Below are 25,994 nucleotides of genomic sequence, written 5' to 3'. Positions count from 1 at the left end.
ATAATTGTTTTTCAAAATAATCCAGTCAGGACCAGACTAACATGTTGACTGACATCAGAAGCACAGATCCATACTATTGGTGTATGATGACATACAATCATTCAAGTGTTTGAACCTGACTATGTAATCCATATGAGTGATTAAACCTAATTTTACACCACTTTTAGCAATATTCCAGCAATATCACGGCGGGGGACACCAGAAATGGGCTTTACACATTGTACCCATGTGGGGAATCAAACCCGGGTCTTCGGCATTATGAGCAAACACTTTAACCACTAGGCTACCCCACTGCCCCTACAGAAAACAGGTGTAGCAGGGGTAAATAACTGCCTAGTATAAATAAGCTTAAAATTTACTCGAACGTTGAAATAAGTTTGTTCTCAACCACTCTATTACTGAAAATGAAATAGACTAACTAAGGTTTTCACATGAAACCTTTGTCAACTTTCTAAGAATCCATGTTGCTACAGGCAAGTACATTATTATGTGATGGTGTGTAACAGTGAGAGGAATATCAACATGAAAATGAATATGTAACAGTGTAAATATCGTGGAACAATGTGGAAGTTTACCGGCAGCAGGTTGACCCAGATGGGGAGGGACACCAGTCTCTGGATCTGCTCACGGATCAGGTCGACCTCCTGCAACCATGGTAACAGTTGGTGAAGGTATTTTCTTCAAGGAAAACCGCAACACACACTTTAAAGTTTTCAGATTTATTATGCTTGTACGGCATGTATCAGTTTGGACTGATGATAGTTTTATAGCCCAAGCCCACTGATGTACCACGCTGCAGTTGAAGAGAGCTGACACAAGAAACAGAGTTTTTTTTTAGTAAATAATTCAAAATCAGCTTAATGTTCATAACCATCACTTGTACGATGTTTGAAAACTATATTGAGTTTGCAAGTTGGTGCTCTAAATTTCTCCTGCTGATCTTCTAGTCTATATGATCTCTGAAGATTGATGAGTTTTTCCCATTAGCCTTAGTCAAGACTGAACTGATAGTTGTATACTTGCAGCCCACTGAGATACTGTGCCACAGTTTAACATGGGAGCCTACCAGACTGTTGAAGCAGTGGATGAGGAAGACCAGGAGGAGTGACTTCTCCTTCAGTGTAATGTCTCTCTCCTGTAGTGATGCCTCAAGCACCTGCTGGAAATACTCTGGGAAGTGTTCGGGCTTCTTCTTAAACACCTGGAAACAGAAGTGAGTGAGTGAGTTTTATGCTGATTTTAGCAACATTCCAGCAATATCACGGCGGGGACACCAGAAATGGCTTCACACATTTTGCCCATGTGGGGAATCGAACCCGAGTCTTTGGCGTGATGAACAGACACTTTAGCCTCAAGGCTACCCCAACGCCCTTGGAAACCAGGATGGTAGTACTGGAGAAATACCTCTCGTGAATATATAGTGACACAAGGTCAATCTTAATGTGACAATTTAACCTTTTCTGATTTTGCCAACCATTTTATACTCTACAGATTAAAGACACATCTGTAACTTTAAAGACACAAATACAAAAACACGAACAAATGTCACTGTTTTATAATATAAACATTGAAGTCCATAAAAAATGTCTGAGAAGACAGTACACCCCCTAACATCCCTGTCGGAAGTAATACAGTGCAAGTCCTCTAAACTGGCATTCGTTGGGACCTGAACAAATTGCTGGTATAGAGGGTGTCCCGGTTTAAAGAATTTCCCCTTTTCAACCTGAGAATGATCTTCCGTGTGCCATAACATACGACTGAACAACGTGCTGATAGTCATCATAATCTTTATTCATCATTGTGACATGACAATTAATTTAGAATACAAGTGACAAGTGTCACTCACCAATTTACCTCACCTGCTTAGGCCTAATCCTTATCCATACCCCATGTATCAGGCAACATCAATGAGCTTAATGCCGATGGTAATCCACTGTGTTGCTCATACACATTCAACCAATCAACAGGAGAGCCGAGATACCCGGATGCCAGTTTAGATAGCGTTAATTACTGTACAAACAGTCAATTAGGCGGTCTTTGTTGTGCCGAAATACGGAAGAGACTGACGCTGGATTTGAAGGCATGCAAATGATCATAAATTTACTAGCTTCTGCCGATACCAAATTCTAGTGCCGATATTGAGAGCATGCCGGATTGGAGGGCTGCCGGTTTAGAGGGCTTCCACTGTACCGTATATGACCGTCTATAAGCCGAATTTTGAGGACCAAAAAAAGCAGTCTGTAGAAGGGGGTCGTCTTATCCATGGGCTACGCTTTCGTCAAACTTATATATAATCAAAAATATAATACAGAATACCATTATTTAACTCAAAGAAATATATCCTAGCATTAAGATTACCGTGTGTATTTGAGCCGGAAATAGCAATCAGCTGTGCACACGTTTCCCAGCCAACGGGATGAATTCTGACACAGTCCTCAGTAAAATATAATACAGAATACTATTATTTAACCCAAAGAAATATATCCTAGCATTGTGTAATTTTATTTACAGTTTTTATGTAAAATATATATAATCAACACTAAGGTAATACGGACCCTCATGAACGTGGTAAGCACATGGAATGGGGTAAAATAAGGAAGCCATTTAAATTCACACATTTTTACCGATGTTACTGTAAACTAGCAGTCAATGGAAAACGAGGCGGTAATCAGTTAGTGATTGTTGAATGGGGTAAAATAAACAAGCCAGTTTGTTGCTACAATAAATATGATATTTAGAGAAGCAAAATATATTATGCATTTTCTGTCAACTACACTTCGTTTCGATCCGTGAGTAGACACAATATATATGACAGTGAATTCTTTGAATAATGTGGACCAAAGTTATAATTATTGGTAACTGCCAGTTGTCTGTGGTCTGTGTTTGCCGCGATTAGGACCCCATTGCGGGGGATCGACTTATGCACGAAACATACCATTTTGACACTGATTTTAAGGGTCAAGTTTGGGGGTCGTCTTATCCATGGGGTCGTCTTATAGACGGTCATATACGGTATATGTTTCTTTTACTGCAAAATTAGTAAACATCTTGATCTTTCAACAAACCTGGTACTTTAGCCCTTTTACCCTTTAAACCACCAAACCCAAATACCCTGATGCAAAATAACACAACGTGAACAGCAAATGCAAATACACATAAAAAATCTATCATTTCAGAATTATGACTCTTTAGTCCTAAATAAAGTGACCACTTACCTCCCATGCTGGCACTCTTTCTCTTATCTTCTCATTCACGATGATTGCTATTGACATCATGTGGGCAGTGCTTGTCTGGAAATGACACAATACTATGTATGTATTTTACAACATTTACATTTGTTTTGAAATGTACCTGATACATTTATTGATGACTGCACGATGTATTCTTTCATTTCTTTTTGCATTGATGATGATTAAGTAGGTGTGAAAACATATTACTCTAAATAAGTTGATGTTCACATCACTGTAGTTAATCTTGCATGTCATCAACTGTAATCAAAACCTCCTGTTCTTAACATGATTACATTCTTTTGAGGTGAGGTGAGGGGAAATGGGTTTTAACGTTGCACTAAAAAATATTTTGCTCATATGACGACGTGCATGTGTGTGTATGTGTGGCTGCTTGCACTAGCCCAGACTAAAGCTAGTTTTATAGTGCTAGCTCACTGAGATACCATGCCGCAGTGAAGCATGAATACCCCATTCAGACACATTATACTGACTCCGAGCCGACCAGTCCTTGTTGTACCCATTAATGCCGAACGCCAGACAGGGGCCAACAAGTACCATATTTTAACGTCATTCTTTGAGTAACACATTTTTCCCAAACAACCAGGATTCATAATGATAACATACTTTGAAGTCAGAACTCCATGTTTGCCTCATTCCGTTGTAATTTACCACCATGGAAGAACGTCAAAGAGGAATATAAATTGCTTTCTGGGTTTCAAATTTATTTTACTTTAGGAGCACTCTGAATTTGACATATCTGCTTTTGTTTGTAATCATAGAAATGAAAGTATCTTCTAAAAATAATAAAGCTTCTGTGAACTTGTAATGGATTTTAAACGTCAGAATATAGTACAATCTCACCTTTCAAACATGGTAATATGGTAAAATCTCACCTTTCAAAAATGGGAACGTAAAAAGATTCTCACCTTTCTGGGATCATAATTAGGCCACAGGTAATTCTCCAGGTATCGACTGGGAATATACAAAGAACAAACCATGAAAACAGATGGATATTATTCTAAAAAAGATCACAGTAGGTATGTTGAACAGAGAATTCTTTCAACACAATATACAAATAGCTTTCATTTTAAATTCATTCATATATATTTATGATGACACCTGTTACTACTTTGTGGAAAAAGTTTAACAATCTTTCTTGCATGACAATTCTACACCAGGTTCTTCAAACACCTTGAAATACATTGGGCGAATGTGGTGTAACAGTAAAGTATTTCTGCACAATTCACGGTCAAATGTTCCCAACTCTGAGCATTTAAACAAGTACTGCCAAGCAAGCATTGTGTAGATGACCAAACGCCTGTGTCCATCACTTTAACTTCATGATGACACATGATATTAAGCTAGACACATTGTCTACTGTATATTATAGGTGGTCTGTTTAGTACTCAGTGTCACAAAGTGGCCATATGTACTGGTATTGACAGGAGAAAAGTATACATTCAGATCTACAGGCGATGAAACAAATATGATAACCATGAAATTACTCACCTGAATTCCAACATCATTATACGTCTCGTGGAAAATCTGCAAAATAATTAAGCTGACTGACTGAGTTTAGTTTTACGCCGCTTTTAGCAATATTCCAGCAATATCACGGCGGGGGACGCAAAATAATTAAGAATGGTGTAAGCAATATCCCTTAGTTCTAGAGTATGGCTGCCACTTGCTATGTTCAATAAGACCCTTCCCTACGTAATGAAGGTTTCACCAGAAGCAAATTGTTGTGTCTTACTTCCACACTGCTACTGGATGAAATATATTTCAGACACAAAACAGACAATTCATGCTATTTGAATCATCAAAACTAATTCAAACTGTACATTGTATGTTATATATAAATGACATTTGTATTCTGATCAGTTATATAGTCAAAGTTTGGATTTCAGTGGTTGATTTATTTCAGTCAAACATTGATATCCTAATCTACAATACACTAATGACATCTGAGCATAAGCAATAAGATGCAACATAACAAGCAAATATATGCACATTTATGTTACAAGACAACCTTCAAAATAAAACGTTTAACCACCTACTGTCAACTGCTTACAGTATAAGTTTTGAAAATATTGCTTTGTTCATTATCATGCGTATAAAGAGAAATCCACTCTGCTACTGAGCACCGTATATGCTTGTGCTATAGATCTGTGGCCTTAGTTCTAAATAGAGACTGATCCACTCAGTAATATTTAAATACAATACGTATGTTACTCACTTGGAGGCAACAACTTCATTTTTGTAGAGATCTTCAACAATCTGAAAACAGGAGTGAGTGAGTTGGGTTTTACACCGCTTTTAGCAATATGCCAGCAATATCACGACGGGGGACACTAGAAATGGGCTTCACACATTGTACCCACGTGGGAAATCGAACCCGGGTCTTTGGCGTGACGAGCGGACGCTGTAACCACTAGGCTACCCCACTGCCCCTACAGAAAACAGGTGTAGCAGGGGTAAATAACTGCCCAGTATAAATAAGCTTAAAACAGGAATACAGATGTCAATAATGGCTATACTCACGATAATTTGGATTACTGACATCTGTATCGTGTTGACAGTTTCTATGTCATAGCTTGCCATACATATATACAACTGAAGAATGTTGAACATCTGAAAATTTAAATCTGACACCATTCCATGATGAACCCCATAGCTTTCTAAAACATACCATTTAACACATAAAAAAAAGTGTCATGATGAAAAGGGGCATGTTGCCTCAGTTACATTATATCTCAAGAATTGTCTACCTGTGGCTTAAATGTTGATCCTTCCTTCAAAGCCTGTTCAATCCAGTACTGACTGGCAACCTGCAAAAATAGAGTCAATCGTTTCACTCGAAGACGTGATTTACATACAATGGTAAAATGTTGGTATTTATCTATTAGACTCTGATATCTGGTTCCATGTATACTGCAAATATATTACTCATATGCAGTGTATGAAATAAGGTCCGTCCGACCGCACAAGACGGGTTGATTTCAGACGGACGCTCTAGATTTACAGCTAACCAGCCTGATGGTCTGGTAAGAATTTGAGATGTTATATACATCTGAGTCATATCTTGGTGCCTGGTCTTGTTAAATCTGGTTTGGACGGGTAACATTTTGAGTTACCAGCCCTGATGTCTGGCTGGGTTTTTGGCTTATTTCATACACTGTCATATGAAATAGTATCTATAGTATTGATCTATGATATCATAGTTGAACTGAGATGTAACATTATGAACTGATCTTCAGTTAAAGTTGTCGCTTTACCATGTTTATCATTGTTTACTATCACACTCAGGGGTGGAAATAACTTTAAAATTGATAGTATACTCCGGTACAGTGACACATGTAATGTCACTTGCCCTGATAATTTTTCCACTATACCGACCGTTTTCCTGCTGATTTTTTAAATACACAACATAATTAACATTGGAAAGTCAACTGGACATCGGTACAGTGTGATATACAAATTTGCTTGCCCGACAGAAAAAAGCACTGGACTCGGACGTCGGGCAATGGGTTATTTCCACCCCTGACACTGTACTGTTGACTACTCACCTGCATTATGGTGTCACCCTGGATCTGTTCCACTGTCAGGGACAGACTTTTCTTCCCACTGGGAGCACTCATGATGATAAGTTGTGTCAGTCAATTTGATCAAAACTGAAGGTGATAAACCTGAAAATTAATCATCATGTGTGTTACATTTATGGCAAAATATCAAAATATATTATTATTATTAACCAATCTTGATTATGTTGTCTAGACTTAATGATTTGGGTTTTAGCATTGTGTTTGCAGCTAGTAAATAAATCATTATATGAGTTTGGATGAAACAATACAATGATTGATGTTATAAACAATCCACTTTGTCAGGGTACAATGACACTCATTCATTGATGACATGCAGCAAAATAAAAGTGAACCATACACACTAAGTCAAAACTGTCAGTTTGATAGCCCTGGCACACTATAAATATCTAAAATTGTAAAAACTAAAATTCAAAATATTTGAAATTGTCTGGTGAAACGTAGAATTTAACAATACAATTATACAACAATTGTTGACAGGTGGACAGTTTTACAAAACATACTTACTCACTTGACTTGATGTATGTTGATTGTTTATGTAGAACAAAGCTTGAGAATAATCATAGTTAACCGGCTTTTTCTCTTCATAAAACGTTCTTCGCATGTGCCGGAAGTTGATTTCCGGAAGTCAACAAAAGAAGCAGAGGTACGAGAACATTGTTTCGTATAAAGTTGTTGGAGCCACCGTTTCGTAACAATTCCCGCGTGGCAAAGAAGACTGATAAATTGATAATGTATTGCCCTCTGTTTTTTAACCCTCCAACGTTATTGGATGGTTAAGAGAATGCATGCCGAATCTATTTTTGCTCCTGGCACTGTCCACAAAATCGGCAATAAAGTGCAATGAAAAGAATAAAAAATTCTAAATCAAGCCAAATGGCAGCAGAGTCCCTTTATTTTCGACTTCGCTTGTACTCTTCAGCTGGTTAAAGAACTAACTCTCCACATTCGTACGATGTAACCGCTGTCTAAATTGATGGAATTTAATCAACTGGGTTGAATTTACTCAGTCTAATATTATGCACCTCGTGTATATACGGGGCGGTGGGGTAACCTAGTGGTTAGACTACAAAACTCGTCTCTGAAATGAACATATTTTATGGAAAATAAAAGTTTTTAAATTAAAATTATATGTACAGTAAAAAGGAGCCCCAGAGACTTTCTTCATTTTCAGATCTAGACTTGCCACATGTTCTAGACTTGCGTGGGCTTTCTTGGATATATTTGCTTCAGGGTATGTATGACAGACTACCTATAATGGTTAAAGCGTTCGCTCGTCGCATCGGTTCTATACCCCACATGGACACGATGTGTGAAGCCCATTTCTGGCGTCCCCTGTCCTGATATTTCTAAAAGCGACTTTAAACTAAACTCGCTCAATCATACACGCATGCACCATACAGATGGCCCGAACAGGGTTTGACCTTAGCCCTGAAACGCTGCAGGTCCTAACAGGGAGACTATATTGTAGATGTTCCCTGGTCCTGAGGACCCACAACCATAAACAGTTGTGGGTCCTGATCAGAATGAGTATGCCCTATAGTTTAATATGGAAATAATACTCTTAGTTATTGGGGATGTAAAAGCTGTCGACCATAAGGACCTGCAGAAAACAAAAACCGTGGGCTTTGGGTCTGAGGACCGACGTTAATTTCGAACGCTGCGGCTCTTGAAATAAAACACACGTTTGAAATGAAGTCCGTGATCGGTAAAAACTAATTCCAATTAAGTAGTAAATATTTCCTTAGAGACCTCTAATGTATCTAATATATGTTGTTTCGCGTCCATCCCCAATAACTTGCATAACTCGATGATGATCATGGGTGGACCCAGGACTTCTGAAAGGAGAGGTTCAGGAGGTTCGAACTCCCTGAACCCCCCATTGGCTCCGCCAACGCAAAAAAAATCTTCAATGTGACATTAAGTCATTTTCCAAGGGGGCGTTCGAACAAAACAACCCCCCGGATCCGCCACTGATGATCATGAAGGGTCAGGGTCACTGTCGCTCCAACGTGGCTTTCGGAGACGTTTCGATCGAGTCAGAGAGAGAGAGGTGGAGTGAAATGAGCATTATACGTACATAGCAAGTAATATATGCCAGCGTCCGTGTGTGTGTGTGTGTGTGTGCGTGCGTGTGCGCATCCTAGTCCGGACGAATGCAGATTTTAAACTGAGATATTGTATACTGACTGAGTAGGTCAGTCCTTATTATCCCACAATCCCTGGCGCCAGGCAAGGTAACAAGTACAATCTGTTGAGTGTTATGACGCGGCCGGGGATGGAACCACCACTACCACCACTACAATTCTAGATCTGCACACTACATCAATTAGGCGCTGCACCAAGGAGAGACAAGAAATCGTAAACAATCATCATGGAAGCGAATCACATGATTCACATCTTTACCATTCATCACACATGCACACTTCTCTAGCCTATCAACTGTAGACACTTTGAAACGTTTTTACTGTACAACATGACAAAATAACATGATATAATAACAGGCAACTTATAAATCTACTACTCAATACCAAAAGGATGCAATATTTCTTGCTGTCCCCATGTCGGGTTACTACTAAAATATTGCATCTTTTTAGCGGTCATTTAAGCACTCGTAAAATACTTTTTCTTGCAAGACGCACAGGCTGTTGGGACAATATCTACTGGCAAAAAACTGTTGAAATGAGGTGGAGAATGTAGGTTGACAGATTCAGCGTACAGTACAGTTACGCTGTTTGGCAAAAGAAAGATTTCGTTCATGTTTCAGACCTTAGATTTGCAATGTTTCGTTGATTGTTCTATTACGTTTGTCATTTTTTTGTCACATCCACTTTTTACGCGCAATCTGTATTTTTCCCGACACGTATAAACAGGAAAGAAACATGCACCAGTTACAGAACTGCAACAATATGTTACGACACCCAGTCCATGTTCCATACAATATAACGTATGTTTAGGATTCTTTAAATCGAAGTTGGTCTTAATCTAACCGTCCTATCCAATTAGGTGGTGACAACAACCTATGAATAATATTTGTTATAGTAACATACCTTCGATGTAGACAAGAATAAAAATGACAAAAATAAAAATCTGCGTGCCCCGGGATTCCTTCAATATTATACTGACTAAGGCAAGTATCCAGGCGTGTTCCAACGTAGAAATGGTATGAGGTTATATAATGTTTTGAGTGAGTCGCGTCACCAGAAAGTTATAACTGAATCAGGTATAAAACAGGGAATGGTCTCAAACAAAATCTGAAAACAAACAATATGAAAAATAGGAAATTCAAATAAAACAAATAAATAGAGGTTAATATCTATAAGTTTCAAAACCGCACGAATAAACCCTGTCAGAGATCGCGGTCTCTAACATTTATTCAGGCCTGAGTAATATACTGCCGGGCAACAGAAGTACACCATGCATTAGTGTTTGATGATGTTCAAAACTACAATATACGCGCAATAATAATTCGGTGTTGATATATATATATATATTTTACTTTCGTTTGCTGACTATTCAACGAAACTAACGCTGTATATATACTTTTGATTGTAACAAATAAACCCCTTTAAATTGAAAAGGAGCCCCAGGGAGACCTGAACCTGGGCAAATATTGACTTGCTTCAGTTAGGGATTTGGCATTGCAGGGAGGGCCAGGCTGTAGGGAAAAAAATCAGGGTTCAGGGACTGTGAGACAGACTAAGTATTCAACGTATTTAGTAACATACGTTTTCGTAACATTAAATGTTCCATTCGTTTGTCAAATCCAACTTTCAAATGTGTTCTTTTGGCCGGCAGTGTATTTATAAATCGAATTTGGTTTCCACGTCACTGTGTTAACCATCAAAGTGTTTATCAGTCTATGAAGTTTATTTACTTATGGATAGGTACTTTCGATATTAAAATCCCTGGAATATATGTACAGGGATGAAATTAACTTGTTTATTTATCTCAGTTGTTTATCGCGGCGTATTGCTTCATTCAGAGACCATATAATATTATATGGTCTCTGCTTCATTGAAATCATCTCATAGATTCGAGCAGTTTTGACTTATGTGAGATCGGTTACTGTTTATAGCGAATAGATCACGTGAATCACGTGTTTGTTATCTATTTCACTAGTAACAATAGGCTATACAGGTCTAATTTCGTTTGAAAAACACATCGTCTTTCTTTGTCGTACGACAGGTGCGACGATGCGTTACAACCAATGAAAATACTCGTGGTAAATAACGGCAGCTCTTGCTGTCCAATCGTATACGAGATAACAAACCAGTTGCCGGTGAATCTCATAGTCGGCATCACAACCGAAGATGGCGGATAGCGAGAACTCGGTAGAAATGGAGGGACTTTACCAGCCCCCAAACGAGCTTCAGAAAGATGCTCATGTCAAGAGCTTTGATCAGTATAAAGAAATGTACAAGAAGTCCGTTGAAGAGCCAGAAGAATTTTGGAAAGAGATTGCAAAGGAATTTTATTGGAAGTCGCCCCCCACTGGCCGGTTTCTTGAGTACAACTTCGACTATACACAAGGACCCATATCCATCAAATGGATGGAAGGAGCGAAAACTAACATCTGCTACAACGTGCTTGACAGAAACATCGAACGTGGTTTGGGAGACAAGATAGCATTTTATTGGTAAGACTGTCATACATGTTTTGTGTTTATATGTAGCATATATGAGTGCCAAATGAGCCAAGTGTTGACAGGGCCATCCAAACTTGTGACGTCACTGTGCCTTTGACGTAATATCGTGGAAATTGACGCATCTTCGATCGATGGGTGAAATATTCAAATGTTTACAATGCTTAAAAAAACAACTAGTTAGTGGTTGCTGTGATGTCCTTGGTGTACATTTCAACTGCAAGCGAACAATGTTTTCTTTGTTTATATTTTATTAAAGGACAACAGTGCATATGACTTCCACTCTGTTAAGAATTAACATGGTTACATTGTAAGTTTGTGTGCATATACAGGTAGATTCGTGTGTCTAAATAACGTGATAACATTGAAGGATATCCCCATTTAATCTGATAATCTACTTGTCCAAACATACTCAGGACACCAGGCTTGCCCTTTATTTGTTGTAAGAGGCATCTAATGGGATCGGGTGGTCAGACTCGCTGACTTGGTTGACACTTGTCAGTGTATCCCAGTTGTGTAGATCGGTGCTGATGCTGTTGATCACTGGATTGTCTGTGGTTCAGCCAGCTAAACGTCGTTTAGCTGGCTGAACTAGATTGTCTGGTTCAAACTCGATTATATACAGGCCACTGCAATATACCTGGAATATTGCTGAGTGCAGTATTAAATAACCAACCAACCTTAATTTGTTTATCATTTATGGTTGCAGTGAATAAGTGAATCAGTGGCAGTTATAGTTCAAAAACAATGTATAACAATGTCCAAAGAAAATAATTACAAAAGTAGCATGAGAAAATCTTCAGCATGTTTGACCCAGGTTGACAAAAATCTATTCTTTCTCAGTTAGATATATTGTCAACATGACCAATTCAAACTTAATTTTAAAAAAAGCCCACAAATAACAGAAACATCAATTTTGTGAAAAAAGTGTAAATGTTTACTGATTTCATGTTTATGTCAGCTTATTGTATTTACAATGCTGACTAGCTGTGCTAGCATGACTAATATTTTGTAGTAGTTACTAGTCCTTTTGACTAGTACCAAACAAAAAGAAGACACACAGCAGTCTTCCAAATCTTGTTACTGGCTTTTAGTGTATTTGACTGGACTTCCCTCATGATATCATTTTGAATAGGTTTTTGTCTTATATGACCATAAAGTCTTAAATTACCATGCTCAGACCAGACCAATTTTATTTCTTGTTTTATGGATTCGCTAGTCATATTTTTTCAAGAATAAGAAAAAGAATAATAATGAATTTTCCCCACTAAAAAAATAAATCCTACTGTTTGTATTGGCCAAAAATGTAAGCGTACAAGAGAGTCTCTTTTTACATTGTCATTTTTCATCCATATACACTTCATAAATTGCCACAAGTAAAATCCTTTTTGTACTGAAAAGGAACATTATTTTGACTGGTGAATCTTTCTCTCCCCCCTCTCTCTCTCTCTCTCTCTCTCTCTTCCTTCCTCTCTCTCTGTCCTCTCTCTCTCTCTCTCTCTTTCCCCTTAGGTTTCCTAAGAATAAAACAAGAAATAAGATTGGTCTGGCCTTATCAAATGAATCAAAAACCTACCCCACTCAGGCAAAATACCTAAGTGGCAAAGTTTGCAAACAGCTACTGCTCAGACATATAGTCTCTTTTCATCATATTTGCAAACACTGAGTTCTGTTGTCATGTCTTTGGTAGCCAAGGAACTCCAGTCAGCATATTATCTAATGAAGCCCATTCATATTGCAAGTTCATCAAAGGTTCACTACTTAATGTATTCAGTCGGGAGTATGGCTGAATAAGGCTGACATAAGCCAATCACATGGTCAGTGATATCCCTTGCTGTGATGACAGGCTTGTGACAGCTGTTGCATTATCTAACCCACAGTTATGGGAGTTTTAATCAATGTCCTGTTCCGATGTTTGAAGATAACAGGTTAGATAATTGTGAGATGTATATTATAATTACCAGATGTGTCTGTCACACAGTGACTGTTGTGACTTAAAATGAAAAAAAAATATGTCTCAATTTTTAAAAGCAGATCAAGGTTCCATTTAACCGAGATTCCATTCATAATGTTCATTAGAGTTTAGATACCAATAAGAGTCCAGTGTCTATTGGTCATCCTTAGAAATCACATTTTCAAAATATTTTGTGTCATATGAACAGCTGATCGATCATCGAGGCAGTGATAAATTGCTTTGGCAACAGTAACATGAACAAACGGGTGGAAAATCATGGCTTTAAATGTATATAATGCTAGGGCCCTCATAACAATGTTCAGGTGTGCAGTTTAAGTGTGCCAAAGAGAAAGCATTTTATCCATCTTCAAATTCAGTGAATTTCATTTTATCACAAGTGATGTGATAAGAAGTTATATTCTTTACTCAACTTGTTTGCACAGGTAGCCTTTCCAAAAAACATTCGCCACTGACCTCAAATCATATACATCCTTATTCTGCATGTTCTAAGTGTGCAATTACAATTTTAATCAAGCCATTAGCATGAGTAGCACTTTGAACTGAGAGATTTTTCCTATCATGTTAAGTCCTTGTTAACATTCAACCGACAGCATTGTGACTGCAGAAATAATCAGTTTTAAGAGATACATTTTTAGTCTCTAACCAGGTTTGTTCACGTTCGTGCACTAGACACAGTTTCAACTCCTCAGCCTAAACTTATTGGTGGACACATCAAGATGGACCTGCTTGAGTGATGAATGACAATCATGAGTATGTAGCTTATATTGTATGGCACCTCTCTACTGACCTTGACCTTGCTGCCCTGTGTCCACAATACCATTCATATAGTGCCCCCCGGCCAATGTTGGTATATTGTCCTATACGACAGTAAACAGTACACAATGTAGATCTGTAGTGTACACATTTATCATGCTGGTTTCTCTGAATGATGGATGAAGTGTTTACAGGGAGAGGTTGATATATAGGATGTGCTTATGTACTTACTAAGGTACTAAGCAGATGTCTAAACATGCGTACAGGAGTAAGTTATCAAGTCACTTTGTTTGGGAGTAAATGTACAAAATATTGTCACATCTCTATGTTTTCTATGTGGAAGAAGTTACTGTGTGTGTGATTTATCATTCTTCAAATTTCAAAATGTCTGTGAATATGTTGAATGTTGACCCGTTTGATAGAATCAACTCAATTTTTTTAAATGAGTTCAAGTCACCAGATAAAGGGGTCATTGTCGATGGTAAATGTGACAGTAATAGTCAAAAGTAATAGTTTTATGTAATAGATTTACATATGATGTATGTGACAATGTAAGTTTATTACCTTAAACAGGAGTCCTGACCTTAAAGTTTTGTTTTTCTTGAGTTGCACCATCCATGACATATAGATTCTATCACCTGTCTTGTATTGTCCATGTGCTATGCCAACAGAGTAAATTTTTTTTAAAACATTTTGTCTGAAGAAGGTTTTGCTTATCTGTCAAATTAAAATTTTGCAAATAAAAAAAACACTAAAGGTAGCATGTATGGGAAACACAAACATCAGTTCTTCACACTATTACCCACTGGTTGTTCTGGCCCACAGGTAGTTTAGGCTATGAGCTCAAAGCATGGGCTGTAACAGCTGCTACCTTGGAACCTGATTGCTGTAGGTAATGCGTAAGCAAATTCTCATGGTTAAACAGAGTGCTCTCACTTCTTTGTCAGCTGGGGTCCTGCCTTTCAATTCAGGACATAATGGGGATAGTTCCATGGTTGAAGTACTGTGCTCTGTGACTTGGAACGACTTAGCTATTGAAGCCATCTCTCCTTTGTCAAACCTGTTTATAGTAGTAGCTGTTTTGGTTTCTTGTTTTCTTATACAGTTTACTGTTATGACTTGTTATATGGCTTGTGTTTACATGTTTTCTGAGCGTTAAAAAACAACTGCCGACAACATGAACAACTTACTTATATCAAATTGTTCAACATAGCCACGTTTTACTTTGTTGCTGAGGAGAGCTATTTTTCTAGCACCAAATATAAAAGAGGACACCCACCTGCATGTTCTTCACCAAGGGAACTCCCTGCCTTTCTCAACTTGCATGATCAATCAAAACCTGTGGAAGTTATGTTTTTAACGTTATATTGTAAGTCTTACCTGAGTATTCTCTGCTTGTGAAAAGAGGTGACAAGAATGTTGATTCGGTGGTCACAATGTTTACTGGTAGTGAGTGAGTATGGCTTTACATTGCTTAAGCAATGTTCCAGCAAAATCATGGTTGGGGACACCAGAAATAAGCTTCTCAGATTGTACCCATTTGGGGAAACGAACCGGGGCCTTTGGCATGAGCGAAAGCTTTAACCACTAGGCTACACCCCCACCCAAGAATGTTAACCCCTGACAAGAATGTTAACTGGGTGGTCACAATGGTTACTGGTAGTGAGTACCCCCAGGTTAACATGTGATTGGGACTGGGGCCCCTGCAGCCTACACAGGTCATAAGTGGAGATTAAAACCACGGGGTAAACACGCTTGGTGACTTACATCCTTGTGACGTCATCATACACCAATAGCATAGGTCGTTGCTCACATTATGAATCACTGGATTCTATGGCCAAGTATTTTTTGTTCATTGTTTTCCCTTTCTTTTCTTTTTATTGACACAGCTTCAATACTTACAGCACTGGCACCATATTCCCACAGTATGAATACACAAAACATTGATACATCCTGTGACCATACAATGTTAACAGGCCTTATTTGTATAACAAGTACAAATTCTGCTGAATGCAACATTAAACAAAAAACACATACTCCCTGAACTCAAACTGATCTGTCACTGCACACACCACATAAGCTATGATAATGGGCTGTAATACAATCTGAACTGGATCTGCTCACTTTCCTAGAGAATTCTTAAGCCTTTGTATTTAGATTAAAATTTATTTGAAACATTTCTTTAGAAAACTTCAACAATGATCGCCTACATTCCTGCATGTCATGATATACTTTGTTGTTGACATGCTGTGTCAGGCTGACTGAACATGCTCTAGACCTGACTGTACTGCATATGTGAACAGTTTAGAGCCCACACCAGCCCCTTCTCATTTCTCACGGGGCAGTGGTAATGATGACACCGTGATCCCATGCACGCAGGTCCGGGTATTTATATCCATAGTGAAGTCTTGGTAAAGTTATATGCTTGGACTTTAGGTTGTGATGGGTCATCTTTGTCACCTTGTTTTGAAAAATATATTTATTACACAAACAGGTGTTTCATAACTCAATTCACATGACATGTGTACGTGAATCTGTTATTAAAACAGATCGCAACCCTTTACAACACGATATGTAGAGTTTTCTTAACGTCAAAGCGGCCAACTTTGTAAGGACTTTGCAGTCAGTCCTCTAGGGAATGTGGCATTTTGTCACAATGTTAAAATATGATCATGGCAAATCTTAGAATAATTCAGTCCGAGTTTGATGAAATATTTGTTTAAGCTCTCTCAATGCTTGCAACAATTCACCAGTAAATCATAATATGTCACTTGCATATACAATACTTGGTCATTCATTGACACAAAATATCAAGTACACCTTTTTTATCCCACCAGCATGTAATGCGGTGGGTTATAGTCGTCGCCTCGTCCGTCCGTCTGTCCATCCGTCCGTCCGTCCGTAATCAATTTGTTTCCAGAGCATAACTCAAAGACTGTTCGATATTTTTCAAATTAGTAGATATATCAATCAGATCCTAAAGTTGTGCCTTTTGCTATTTGCAGATTTTTGGCATATTTATTTTTCCCGGTTTCCATGGAAACGATTCGGACTTAATCCCAAAGGGGAGGGTGGGCTTCGTTTCCGGAGTATAACTCAAGAACGTTCAATATATTTCAACAAAACTTGGTAGATATATCAAACAGAACCTTAAGTGGTGCCTTTTGCTATTTGCAGATTTTTGGCATTTTTATTTTTCCCAGTTTCCATGGAAACGATTCGGACTTACTCCCAAAAGGAGGGGTGGGTTTCGTTTCCGGAGCACAACTTGAAAACTTCTCAATATCTTTCAGCAAAACTTGGCAGATATGTGAGGCAGATCCCAATGTGGTGCCTTTTGCTATTTGCAGATTTTTGTCATTTTTATTTTTCTCGGTTTCCATGGAAACGATTCAGACTTAGTCTCAAAAGGGCGGGGTAGGTTTCGTTTCTGGAGCACAACTGGAAAACTTCTTAATATCTTTCAGCAAAACTTGGCAGATATGTGAGTCAGATCTTGAAGTGGTGCCTTTTGCTATTTACAGATTTTTGTCATTTATTTTTTTCATGATTTCCATGGAAACGATTTGCACTTAGTCTAAAATCAAGCTGGACTTTAAGTAACTGTCAGATGATTTGTTCTTTCAAAGATGTGGGGGCCGGGGGGATATGTCATCTTCTGATGACTCTTGTTTACTTCAGCAACAAACTCTCTCTATAACCATGAGAGTAATCTATTTTGCTATACAAGTTTTTCAAGGCAATGTTAGCTTATCATTTCATACCTGTTAAGTTTGCAAATTTAATATAAGAGAAATAAATAGTGTTGTTTGATGCATTTATTGTGTTCAGATTAATGTTCCCCTATCATGGCTGACTGACTGACTGACTGAGTTTTAGTTTTACGCCGCTTTTAGCAATATTCCAGCAATATCACGGCGGGGGACACCAGAAATGGGCTTAACACATTGTACCCATGTGGGGAATCGAACCCGGGTCTTTGGTGTGACAAGCCAACGCTTTAACCACTAGGCTACACCACCGCCCCTCCCTATCATGGTTATCAGACTGCTTGATCAGTGTGACCCAGCTGGAAGCTATGTGAGGCAGGAGTTTATTATATTTACGTATAGGCCAAGCTACTTAAGACTGAACAGTAATTAATATTGACACTGCATGCCTGTGTGTGGTACAGGGATTAAAGATAACTTAAGTCTGTGCCCTGCCTTCAAGTTGTGTTTGTATAAGGTGCCTTCTTGTTCAGTCACATTTAAGCAAACATTGCTACACTGAGATATGCAAAGGCATGTTTTGTTCTTGTTTGCAGACTTATTTTTGTTCTACTTTTAGAGTTTTTTCAAACAATAATATTCTCGAAAAAAAAATTAAATGCAAAAGAAACTTAGGTCTAGTACATGTGATAATGGTTTGACACATTATCATGATGATGAGTATTTATGAAAAATATTGCAGATTGATTCTTTGAACCCCAGTTTATTCCCTGGATATATGAACCATGAATTACGTTAATTACATGCACGTGAGACTTAGTACACTGCTGTTTTGGATGATTGGCCCAGTAACAATTAGTCAGAAAGCCAGATATGGTCAAATTGTTTTTTCAGTATGCTCAGTTTATGTTATATTTACAGACTGATGTACACAGAACTAGAGCTGCAAAGATATGTCATCATTGCCTAAGATAGTACAGAAGTCTTGATTTCGAATATTTCGATTCAATAGAGAATACCAGGAATCTTTAGTTATGGCAATGTACTGAGCACTGTTCAAATGTTTTTTAACGTGACGGACAACATTTCTATAAATATGAGGCCATACAGTTTCTGTAACATAAATTCTACTACGCAACTCATATCTTCGTTCGAGAACACTTACCAAGTATTTGAAGCCTTCAGATTGAACTGTCCATAGGGTGTTATATCACTTGCTAGGTAGCCGACAGTTGTTTGATACAGCAGTGTATATTTCATGGTGTTGTGTGACAGTTTCGTTTTGAGTACTTCCTGTAATTGTAATTATCCATATTTGTCTTCTTTTAGTTCATTGACAGACGACTAAGGGGATAGTGATTCATTGGTGCCAGTCTTTTCGGTTGACAAATTGTGATGTCTTTCAGGTGATGTTACATGTTAGAGGTGTTGCAGGCTTTATTGCTGGCGTCTGTGTAACTGATTTTGCATGTTTTATCCTCAAAGTTATTTCTATTTTTAAATGCAAAATGCACTCATACTTAAGATCGAAGCCATCATTGTGGGTCATGCAGCATTGGCATAACCTCTGCTGCCTCCATTTTGTATGGTGTTACAACCAACTAGGTGACAGCATTGGTTTGACTGCATAAAGAACTGGCCAGTGAAGAGGCTCATTCAGAATGCTAATACTGGACTGCACCAAAATGGAAAACACCTGAATCGAAAATTGAACCAAAGGTAAATACACTATTGTAGCTCTGCCCAACCATTATTGTCTCTTCAATTGGTGTTCATTAACTTGTTTAAATCCTGTTCTTGAATTCACATGCAACATAGTACTCTCTTTTGATGGAATATTATTCCAATGCCAGTTTCCTACCTTGTTTAAAGGTAAGATATATTTGATTGCTAAAGCAAAAGACAATTTTGATTCTGTGAACACCTGATAGCATACACATTAAGTGCTGGCCTGGTAGGGGGACACAATGGCTTGCAAACATGGATAGGCTATCAGAGCACTTCCTACTGCAAAGATAATTTATGACAATGAAGGTCAAACGATGATGTTGCAAGTTTTTGTGAGACACAGTTGCTGGCTTCTCATATCACGACACTGATCCTTGTAAGAAATTGTAATCTAACAATCTAAACTTGAAAAAGGTTTCTTCAGGTGCAAACAAATTGTATTTTGTCTCGGATATTCTTGTGATTTGATTTACACCAGATGCAAGCACATGATTTAGTCTTCATTGAAAGGGAACTGGGGCTGTCCATTAATATAACTGTCAAATAAATGTTGAGCTATTTAAATCGCTGCTTGCCCCTATTTTCTTTGTAGGTTTGTTAGCACCTTACCTGTTCTTGTTTGTTTTTCCCAAATGGTGAATGAGAACTGAATCACTTTGACCTGTCCTCAAAACATTAAGGGTGCAGTGGGATAACCTAATGGTTAAAGTGTCCGTTCATCACGCTGAAGACCTGTGTTCGATTCCCCACATAGGTACAATGTGTGAAGCCCATTGTGTGTCCCCCTGTGTGATATTGCTTAAATATTGTTAAGAGAGGCGCAAAACTAAACTCACTCACTCACTCAAAACATTAAGCTGAGATGCTGTGATATACCTAGAAGATTGTTCGAAGTGGTGTTACTGACTGACTGAGTTTGGTTTTACGCCGCTTTTAGCAATATTCCAGCAACATCACAACAGGGGACACCAGAAATGGGCTTCACACATTGTACCCATGTGGGGATTCGAACCCGGGTTCAAAGTGGTATTAACACTCAATCACTCATATAAAGATGATGATGATGCAAGAAACCAGTATCCATGTACATGCAGGGCAATTTCTCATTCACATTTTCATGATACTACACACCAGCATGCACCTGTTATCATGACTGTGATGTCATGTTATCTGTGCTGCTACAGTCCTGCTACAGTCCTCCACATACGCCCCCATTGATAACATGTGCAGGTCACCACATTGTCCACGACACTGAAACTGCTGTTGGTGCAGATATCAGGGATATGATTACTGACCTGGATTCTCTTACCTTACAGTGCTTATTATCTTGATTTGATTGCTTAAAATTCAAATTAGATCCTCTCTGACCATCAATGACTGTCTTGGAAAAGAAACTTTTAAAAGATGGTTTTAAAAGACAGTTTTGGCTGATCTTTTTTGAAGATTTAATTAAATAATAAAATAAGATAAAGGATATGATTAATGTTGTGTGTGGCATTTAGATGATGACCTTTAGTATTGCTATGAACGTTTCAGTAATTATTCTTCGCACATCAGTGAAACGTGATGAAGTGTGTACATTAAATTTGGACAAGCAATTTATTAGACCTGTCAGTCCAGCTGCATGGCTCAAATTTTGCACTCTGATGTTATACATGCCAGACACAGTGGTGGAAACGGACTCAAGGTGGCATTTTCTAATGACATCAAACTTCTATGATACTTTGGTTGGTTGGTTTGTTGTTTAATGCCACATTCAGCAATATTCCAGCTATATGGTGGTGGTCTATATATAATCCAAGTCTGGACCAGATGATCCAGTGATCAACAGCATGAGCATCGATCTAACGCAGTTGGGATACATTGACATGTGTGAACCAAGTCAGCGATCCTGACCACCCAATGCCGTTAGTCGCCTCTTACAATAAGCGTGGGTTACTTAAGATCAATTGCAGCCCGGATTTTCATGGGTCATATACTGTAACTTCTGGTGGAACTCATGTCATGGGTTTTCCCCGAAGGTGTTACCTTTTGGGCCTTCATGTACAGCCCTGCAGACTGGATTAACAACTTCTATATTGCAATGGATGTGACATTTCAGTTTAGATAGTAACACTGTTATCAAGCAGTGATGATACGTTGCATTCATTGCAATAAAGAAGTTGTCAATCCACATAATATTGTTCTTCGTCATCATACCAGCATCTAAAAATGCCACTTAAGGAAGTTACACAGTAATAGGACTGAAATACTAACATTCTCTTGTTAATGTCGACATATATGTGGTAATATAGGGCGGTGGGGTAGCCTACTGGTTAAAGCGTTTGCTCTTCACGCTGAAGACCCGGGTTCGATTCTTCACATGGGTACAATGTGTGAAGCCCATTTCTGGTGTCCCCCGCCGGGATATTGCTGGAATATTGCTAAAAGTGGTGTAAAACCATATTCAGTCAGTCAGAATATATGTGGTATAATCATGAATTTGCGACATTTAACTGCACCTCACCTCACCTCACCTCACAGCACAGCACAGCACAGCACAGCACAACATATAATCCTGTTATTCCAAATGCCTTGTCTTTTCCAGGGAAGGGAATGACCCCAACGACCATGGTAAAATAACCTACAAGGAATTGCTGCAGAAAGTATGCAAGTTTGCCAACGTTCTCAAGGCTCAGGGTGAGTATAACAGCCACAACTGATTTGAGAGACAACGGTTGTTATTTAAGTTCTGTCTGACTATTCTAAGTAGCACGCGTTTTGAGGTTATGGTATTGTACTTGGTATTGTACTTACAATTAAACAAAACAAGGAAATGGACAGCACAAAACGGGTAGTGTATAAAGTGATCGGATTGACCAGCATGCTCAAGGGTTGACTTTTCAAAGTTTCTCTAAGGTACTCAGGGCTCGATATAAACACCTACAACTCTCTCCCCTCCTTCTTTTGTGCGGACACATCCTCATCCATTTGTGCCAAGATAATTTAGTTGAGAGTCACAATCGGGTTTCAACCAACTTGCAGAAATAACAATAAAGAATTGGTAGGTGAAACGAGTGGTGCTCGATAGGCCAATCATCCATGATTATGTTTACATTAAGTTCTGATCGATTGCATGCGATTGTAGCGTAGTGATCGGCAAACTGTCGGGTGGGGTGCATCGAGGTGTCCGGCCTTGTCATAATGTATTGTACTGTGAAGCATTTAGAGTCGGGGGTCATCTCAAATTTTTATGTATTTAAAAAAAAATATTAATCCGCGCAAAGACACGAGGGCCTTTGGTTACTGCGGCCATCCTTGATAAACACCAGTAATTCAGTGTACCAGCATTATGTTTTGGTTCGAGTGGCATCATGGTACAACCTATAAGCATGTCGGAACATGAAACTGTGTTGGTAAAAGCACCATTCATTTCAATACATTTTGACATGATGCAATGTTATTATAAATATTGTAATGTTATTATTCTATTATTATTTTCCAGGAATAAAGAAAGGGGATCGTGTGGCAATCTACATGCCGATGATCGTGGAGCTGACGATAGCCATGTTGGCCTGTGCCAGGATAGGAGCCATTCATTCCATTGTGGTATGACCTCATGATGCTTGTAGTACACTCCTCCACTTAACATTGTTTGGTACCTTTTGGTTCCATTAACTGGCATTGCTTCTGTTTGTACCTTACAGAGCTTTGTTGGTTTAGTTGTAGCTTGAGCACTAGCCGTATTCGTTTCACGTCTCTTCATTCTCGCCATGCTTACTTTGCTTCAGTTTTAATGCTTTGTTATGTTTTTGTTGCACGTTGTAATGTAAATAAAACAATAACTGTGTTTCTGGTTACCATAACAACTAGGATAATCATGATTAACTGATACATTGGTACAGAGGAAAATTAATGCCTAATGAAGTTATACATGATAATCATACAATTGTAATGCCAACATCACATGTATCCATTTGGAAATAATCATATCAGGACACCACTATCTGTATCTGTGTATTTCATTGCAATTTGTCATTTTTGGGTAAAAGGTGTAATTTAATTAAAATGATCCTGCTGGCACAATTCATCTAAAATATGATCAGTTATATGAAATCATTCAGGAAGTAAGTTAGATGGAAACAAAGTCATTATACTCAGATGTATTCTGTCAAGAACTTGTCACCAGGAACACATTTTCTCGGGGCAGTATTATAAAGTTTTTGTTGCCTTAAAGATTAATCCTTCATTATAAAATATGTATGAAAATTGTCTTAGTTTTAAAAATAGTTTACATAGAGATTAGTTCATCAGTTCAGAGCTCCAGATCAGCTTTTACTTATTTGGGTATTTTACCCATGGGTTTGATGTTTATAAGGCATTCATAAATTTTTTTGTTTATTATACTGCTAAATGTAGTTTTGATTTTTTTTTTATAGAATGAGATTTGAAAGCAAATGTAGTGCACATGACTTCACTCATGGTTTGGTACACAATATCGTGGCGGCGGAGTAGCCTAGTGGTTAAAGCGTTTGTTCGTCACCCCAAAGACCCGAGTTCGATTCCCCACATGGGTACAATGTGTGAAGCCCATTTCTGGTGTCCCCTGCGGTGATGTTGCTGGAATATTTCTAAAAGCGCCGCAAAACCATACTCACTCACTGGAACATAATATCAGTTCACGTTTCTGTGTTAAATCAGTTAACGAACGTGGACTTGGATTCAGTTTTGGTATTTTCAAAGGTTCCACAAGACACTCAAAGGGATGTATAGATGTGCCAGTTAGAGAAATACTTTTGGTCAATGTGGATCTTTGAACTTGGTGAATGTGTGCCCTTCAGGACTTCTTTTAACGTTGCCATTGCAGTTTAGCCATGATGCCTTTTTTCTTAATTTTGAGTTGTCATGATTTATATGTCAAGGAAAAAGTACATTTATCTATAAGTTGGCTGTCTGGCGCAATTAAGTTGATTTTTTTGTATTTTCAATGTAGTTACAGAGCAAGCATCAATAATATCATCCCTATGAAAGCTATGTCATATGTATATGTATCAGCCTATGCTCAGTCCCAGTTGTTAGTTATTGATTGTGTTGATTTGCCAGCTGTTGTAATCAGGGCAATAATATATGTCAGTCAGCTGAACTGGCCAACGATTGAACTCTGAATACGGAAAATACAATTATTTGTTGTATATTACGCTTCAGCGTACTCTTTCATTTGATCGGGGCAGTGGGGTAGCCTAGTGGTTAAAGCTTTGGCTCGTCACGCCGAAGACATGGGTTCGATTCCTCACATAAGTACAATGTGTGCAGCCCATTTCTGGTGTCCCCGCCGTGATATTGCTGGAACATTGCTAAAAGCGGCGTTAAACCGTACTCACTCACTCTTTCATTTGATCATGTTGATTAAAAGGACTGATTGCTGTTAGATATAAGCATGATAGATAGACCACTTTTGTGGTAAATTTGCTGAACTGACACTTCATATTATTTGTAAAAAAAGGATCCCCAAATTATATTGTTGTATTAATAGTAATTTAAGGAACAGACAGAAACTATATTCAGCATTGTAGTTATAGATGTCTCCATGCACGCATGAAGATTTGGGTTAGAATTGATTTTCGGTAACCCATGCTTGTCGTAAGAGGCAACTAATGGGATTGGGTGATCAGGCTCGCTGACTTGGTTGACACATGTCATTGTATCACAACTGCATAGATCAATGTTCATGCTATCGACCACTGGATTGTCAAGTCCAGACTCGATTATTTACAGACCGCCACTATATAGCTGGAATATCGCAGAGTGTGGTGTTAAAAATAAACAAACAAGATATGTCATTGCTTTGTGTCAGAGTAAGTCACAGATTTGCAATTAAAATTCCGCTTGAAAATCATGTTTAATATTTGTTCAAATAACAATACAGCGTTTCCGTGTTCAAGACTCATATCTTTAATGCAAACAACCAGTGAACCAAACCATGGTGAAGTATTTGTGTATTTCATTGTAAATTGTTTTCATTAACATAGGTATAATAGCGTACTTGAAATATCTGCTGTTTACCTTTTGAAAGATCTCTTATAGGTAAGAATGATTGCTTGGAGAGGATGTCATACAATGTTTTTGTCATTACACGAAAATGTTTTGGCGACTCTGGTTTAGAATTCTTATCTTGCGACCTATGCCAGCTTTATGAGGCAGTTTAAAGGATTGGTTGGTTAGGCTGAGTCATGTTGTAGATAGCATGTCATTCTCTTAGCATTGATCAATACTCATTACATCAATCACTGGATTGTCTGGTCCAACCTCAATTATTTACAGGTCATAATGCAGATGGAATACTTTTGAAGGCGACATTAAACAAAGAAAACAAAA

The 25,994-nt window shown here is 38.2% G+C and overlaps 2 protein-coding genes across 3 annotated transcripts in view; one reads left to right on the top strand and one right to left on the bottom strand.

Annotated features, from left to right (window-relative positions):
• The window catches only part of LOC124283929 (RNA helicase aquarius-like), an 87,622-nt gene extending 80,148 nt beyond the window's left edge, over positions 1–7,474 (bottom strand). Inside the window, 9 exon segments of the mRNA XM_046719965.1 lie at positions 576–644; positions 1,067–1,201; positions 3,216–3,290; positions 4,157–4,202; positions 4,740–4,775; positions 5,467–5,507; positions 5,999–6,058; positions 6,797–6,916; positions 7,337–7,474. Of these exon segments, the coding sequence (XP_046575921.1) occupies positions 576–644; positions 1,067–1,201; positions 3,216–3,290; positions 4,157–4,202; positions 4,740–4,775; positions 5,467–5,507; positions 5,999–6,058; positions 6,797–6,868 (534 nt within the window). The 5' untranslated portion in view covers positions 6,869–6,916; positions 7,337–7,474.
• A 3,640-nt stretch (positions 7,475–11,114) lies between these two features.
• The window catches only part of LOC124283928 (acetyl-coenzyme A synthetase, cytoplasmic-like), a 40,470-nt gene continuing 25,590 nt past the window's right edge, over positions 11,115–25,994 (top strand). Inside the window, exons 1-3 of one of the 2 annotated variants that reach the window (XM_046719964.1) lie at positions 11,115–11,468; positions 22,228–22,319; positions 23,125–23,228. In XM_046719964.1, the coding sequence (XP_046575920.1) occupies positions 11,143–11,468; positions 22,228–22,319; positions 23,125–23,228 (522 nt within the window). In that variant the 5' untranslated portion in view covers positions 11,115–11,142. The remainder of the gene's footprint in view (positions 11,469–22,227; positions 22,320–23,124; positions 23,229–25,994) is intronic. The other variant, XM_046719963.1, reaches the window with a different exon arrangement.

The sequence above is a fragment of the Haliotis rubra genome, unplaced genomic scaffold, assembly GCF_003918875.1.
Source record: "Haliotis rubra isolate DU_JTF1 unplaced genomic scaffold, ASM391887v1 Scf325, whole genome shotgun sequence".
NCBI lineage: Eukaryota > Metazoa > Mollusca > Gastropoda > Lepetellida > Haliotidae > Haliotis > Haliotis rubra.
Note: the sequence above shows the minus strand (reverse complement) of the source record. Positions and strands in the feature narration are given on the sequence as shown.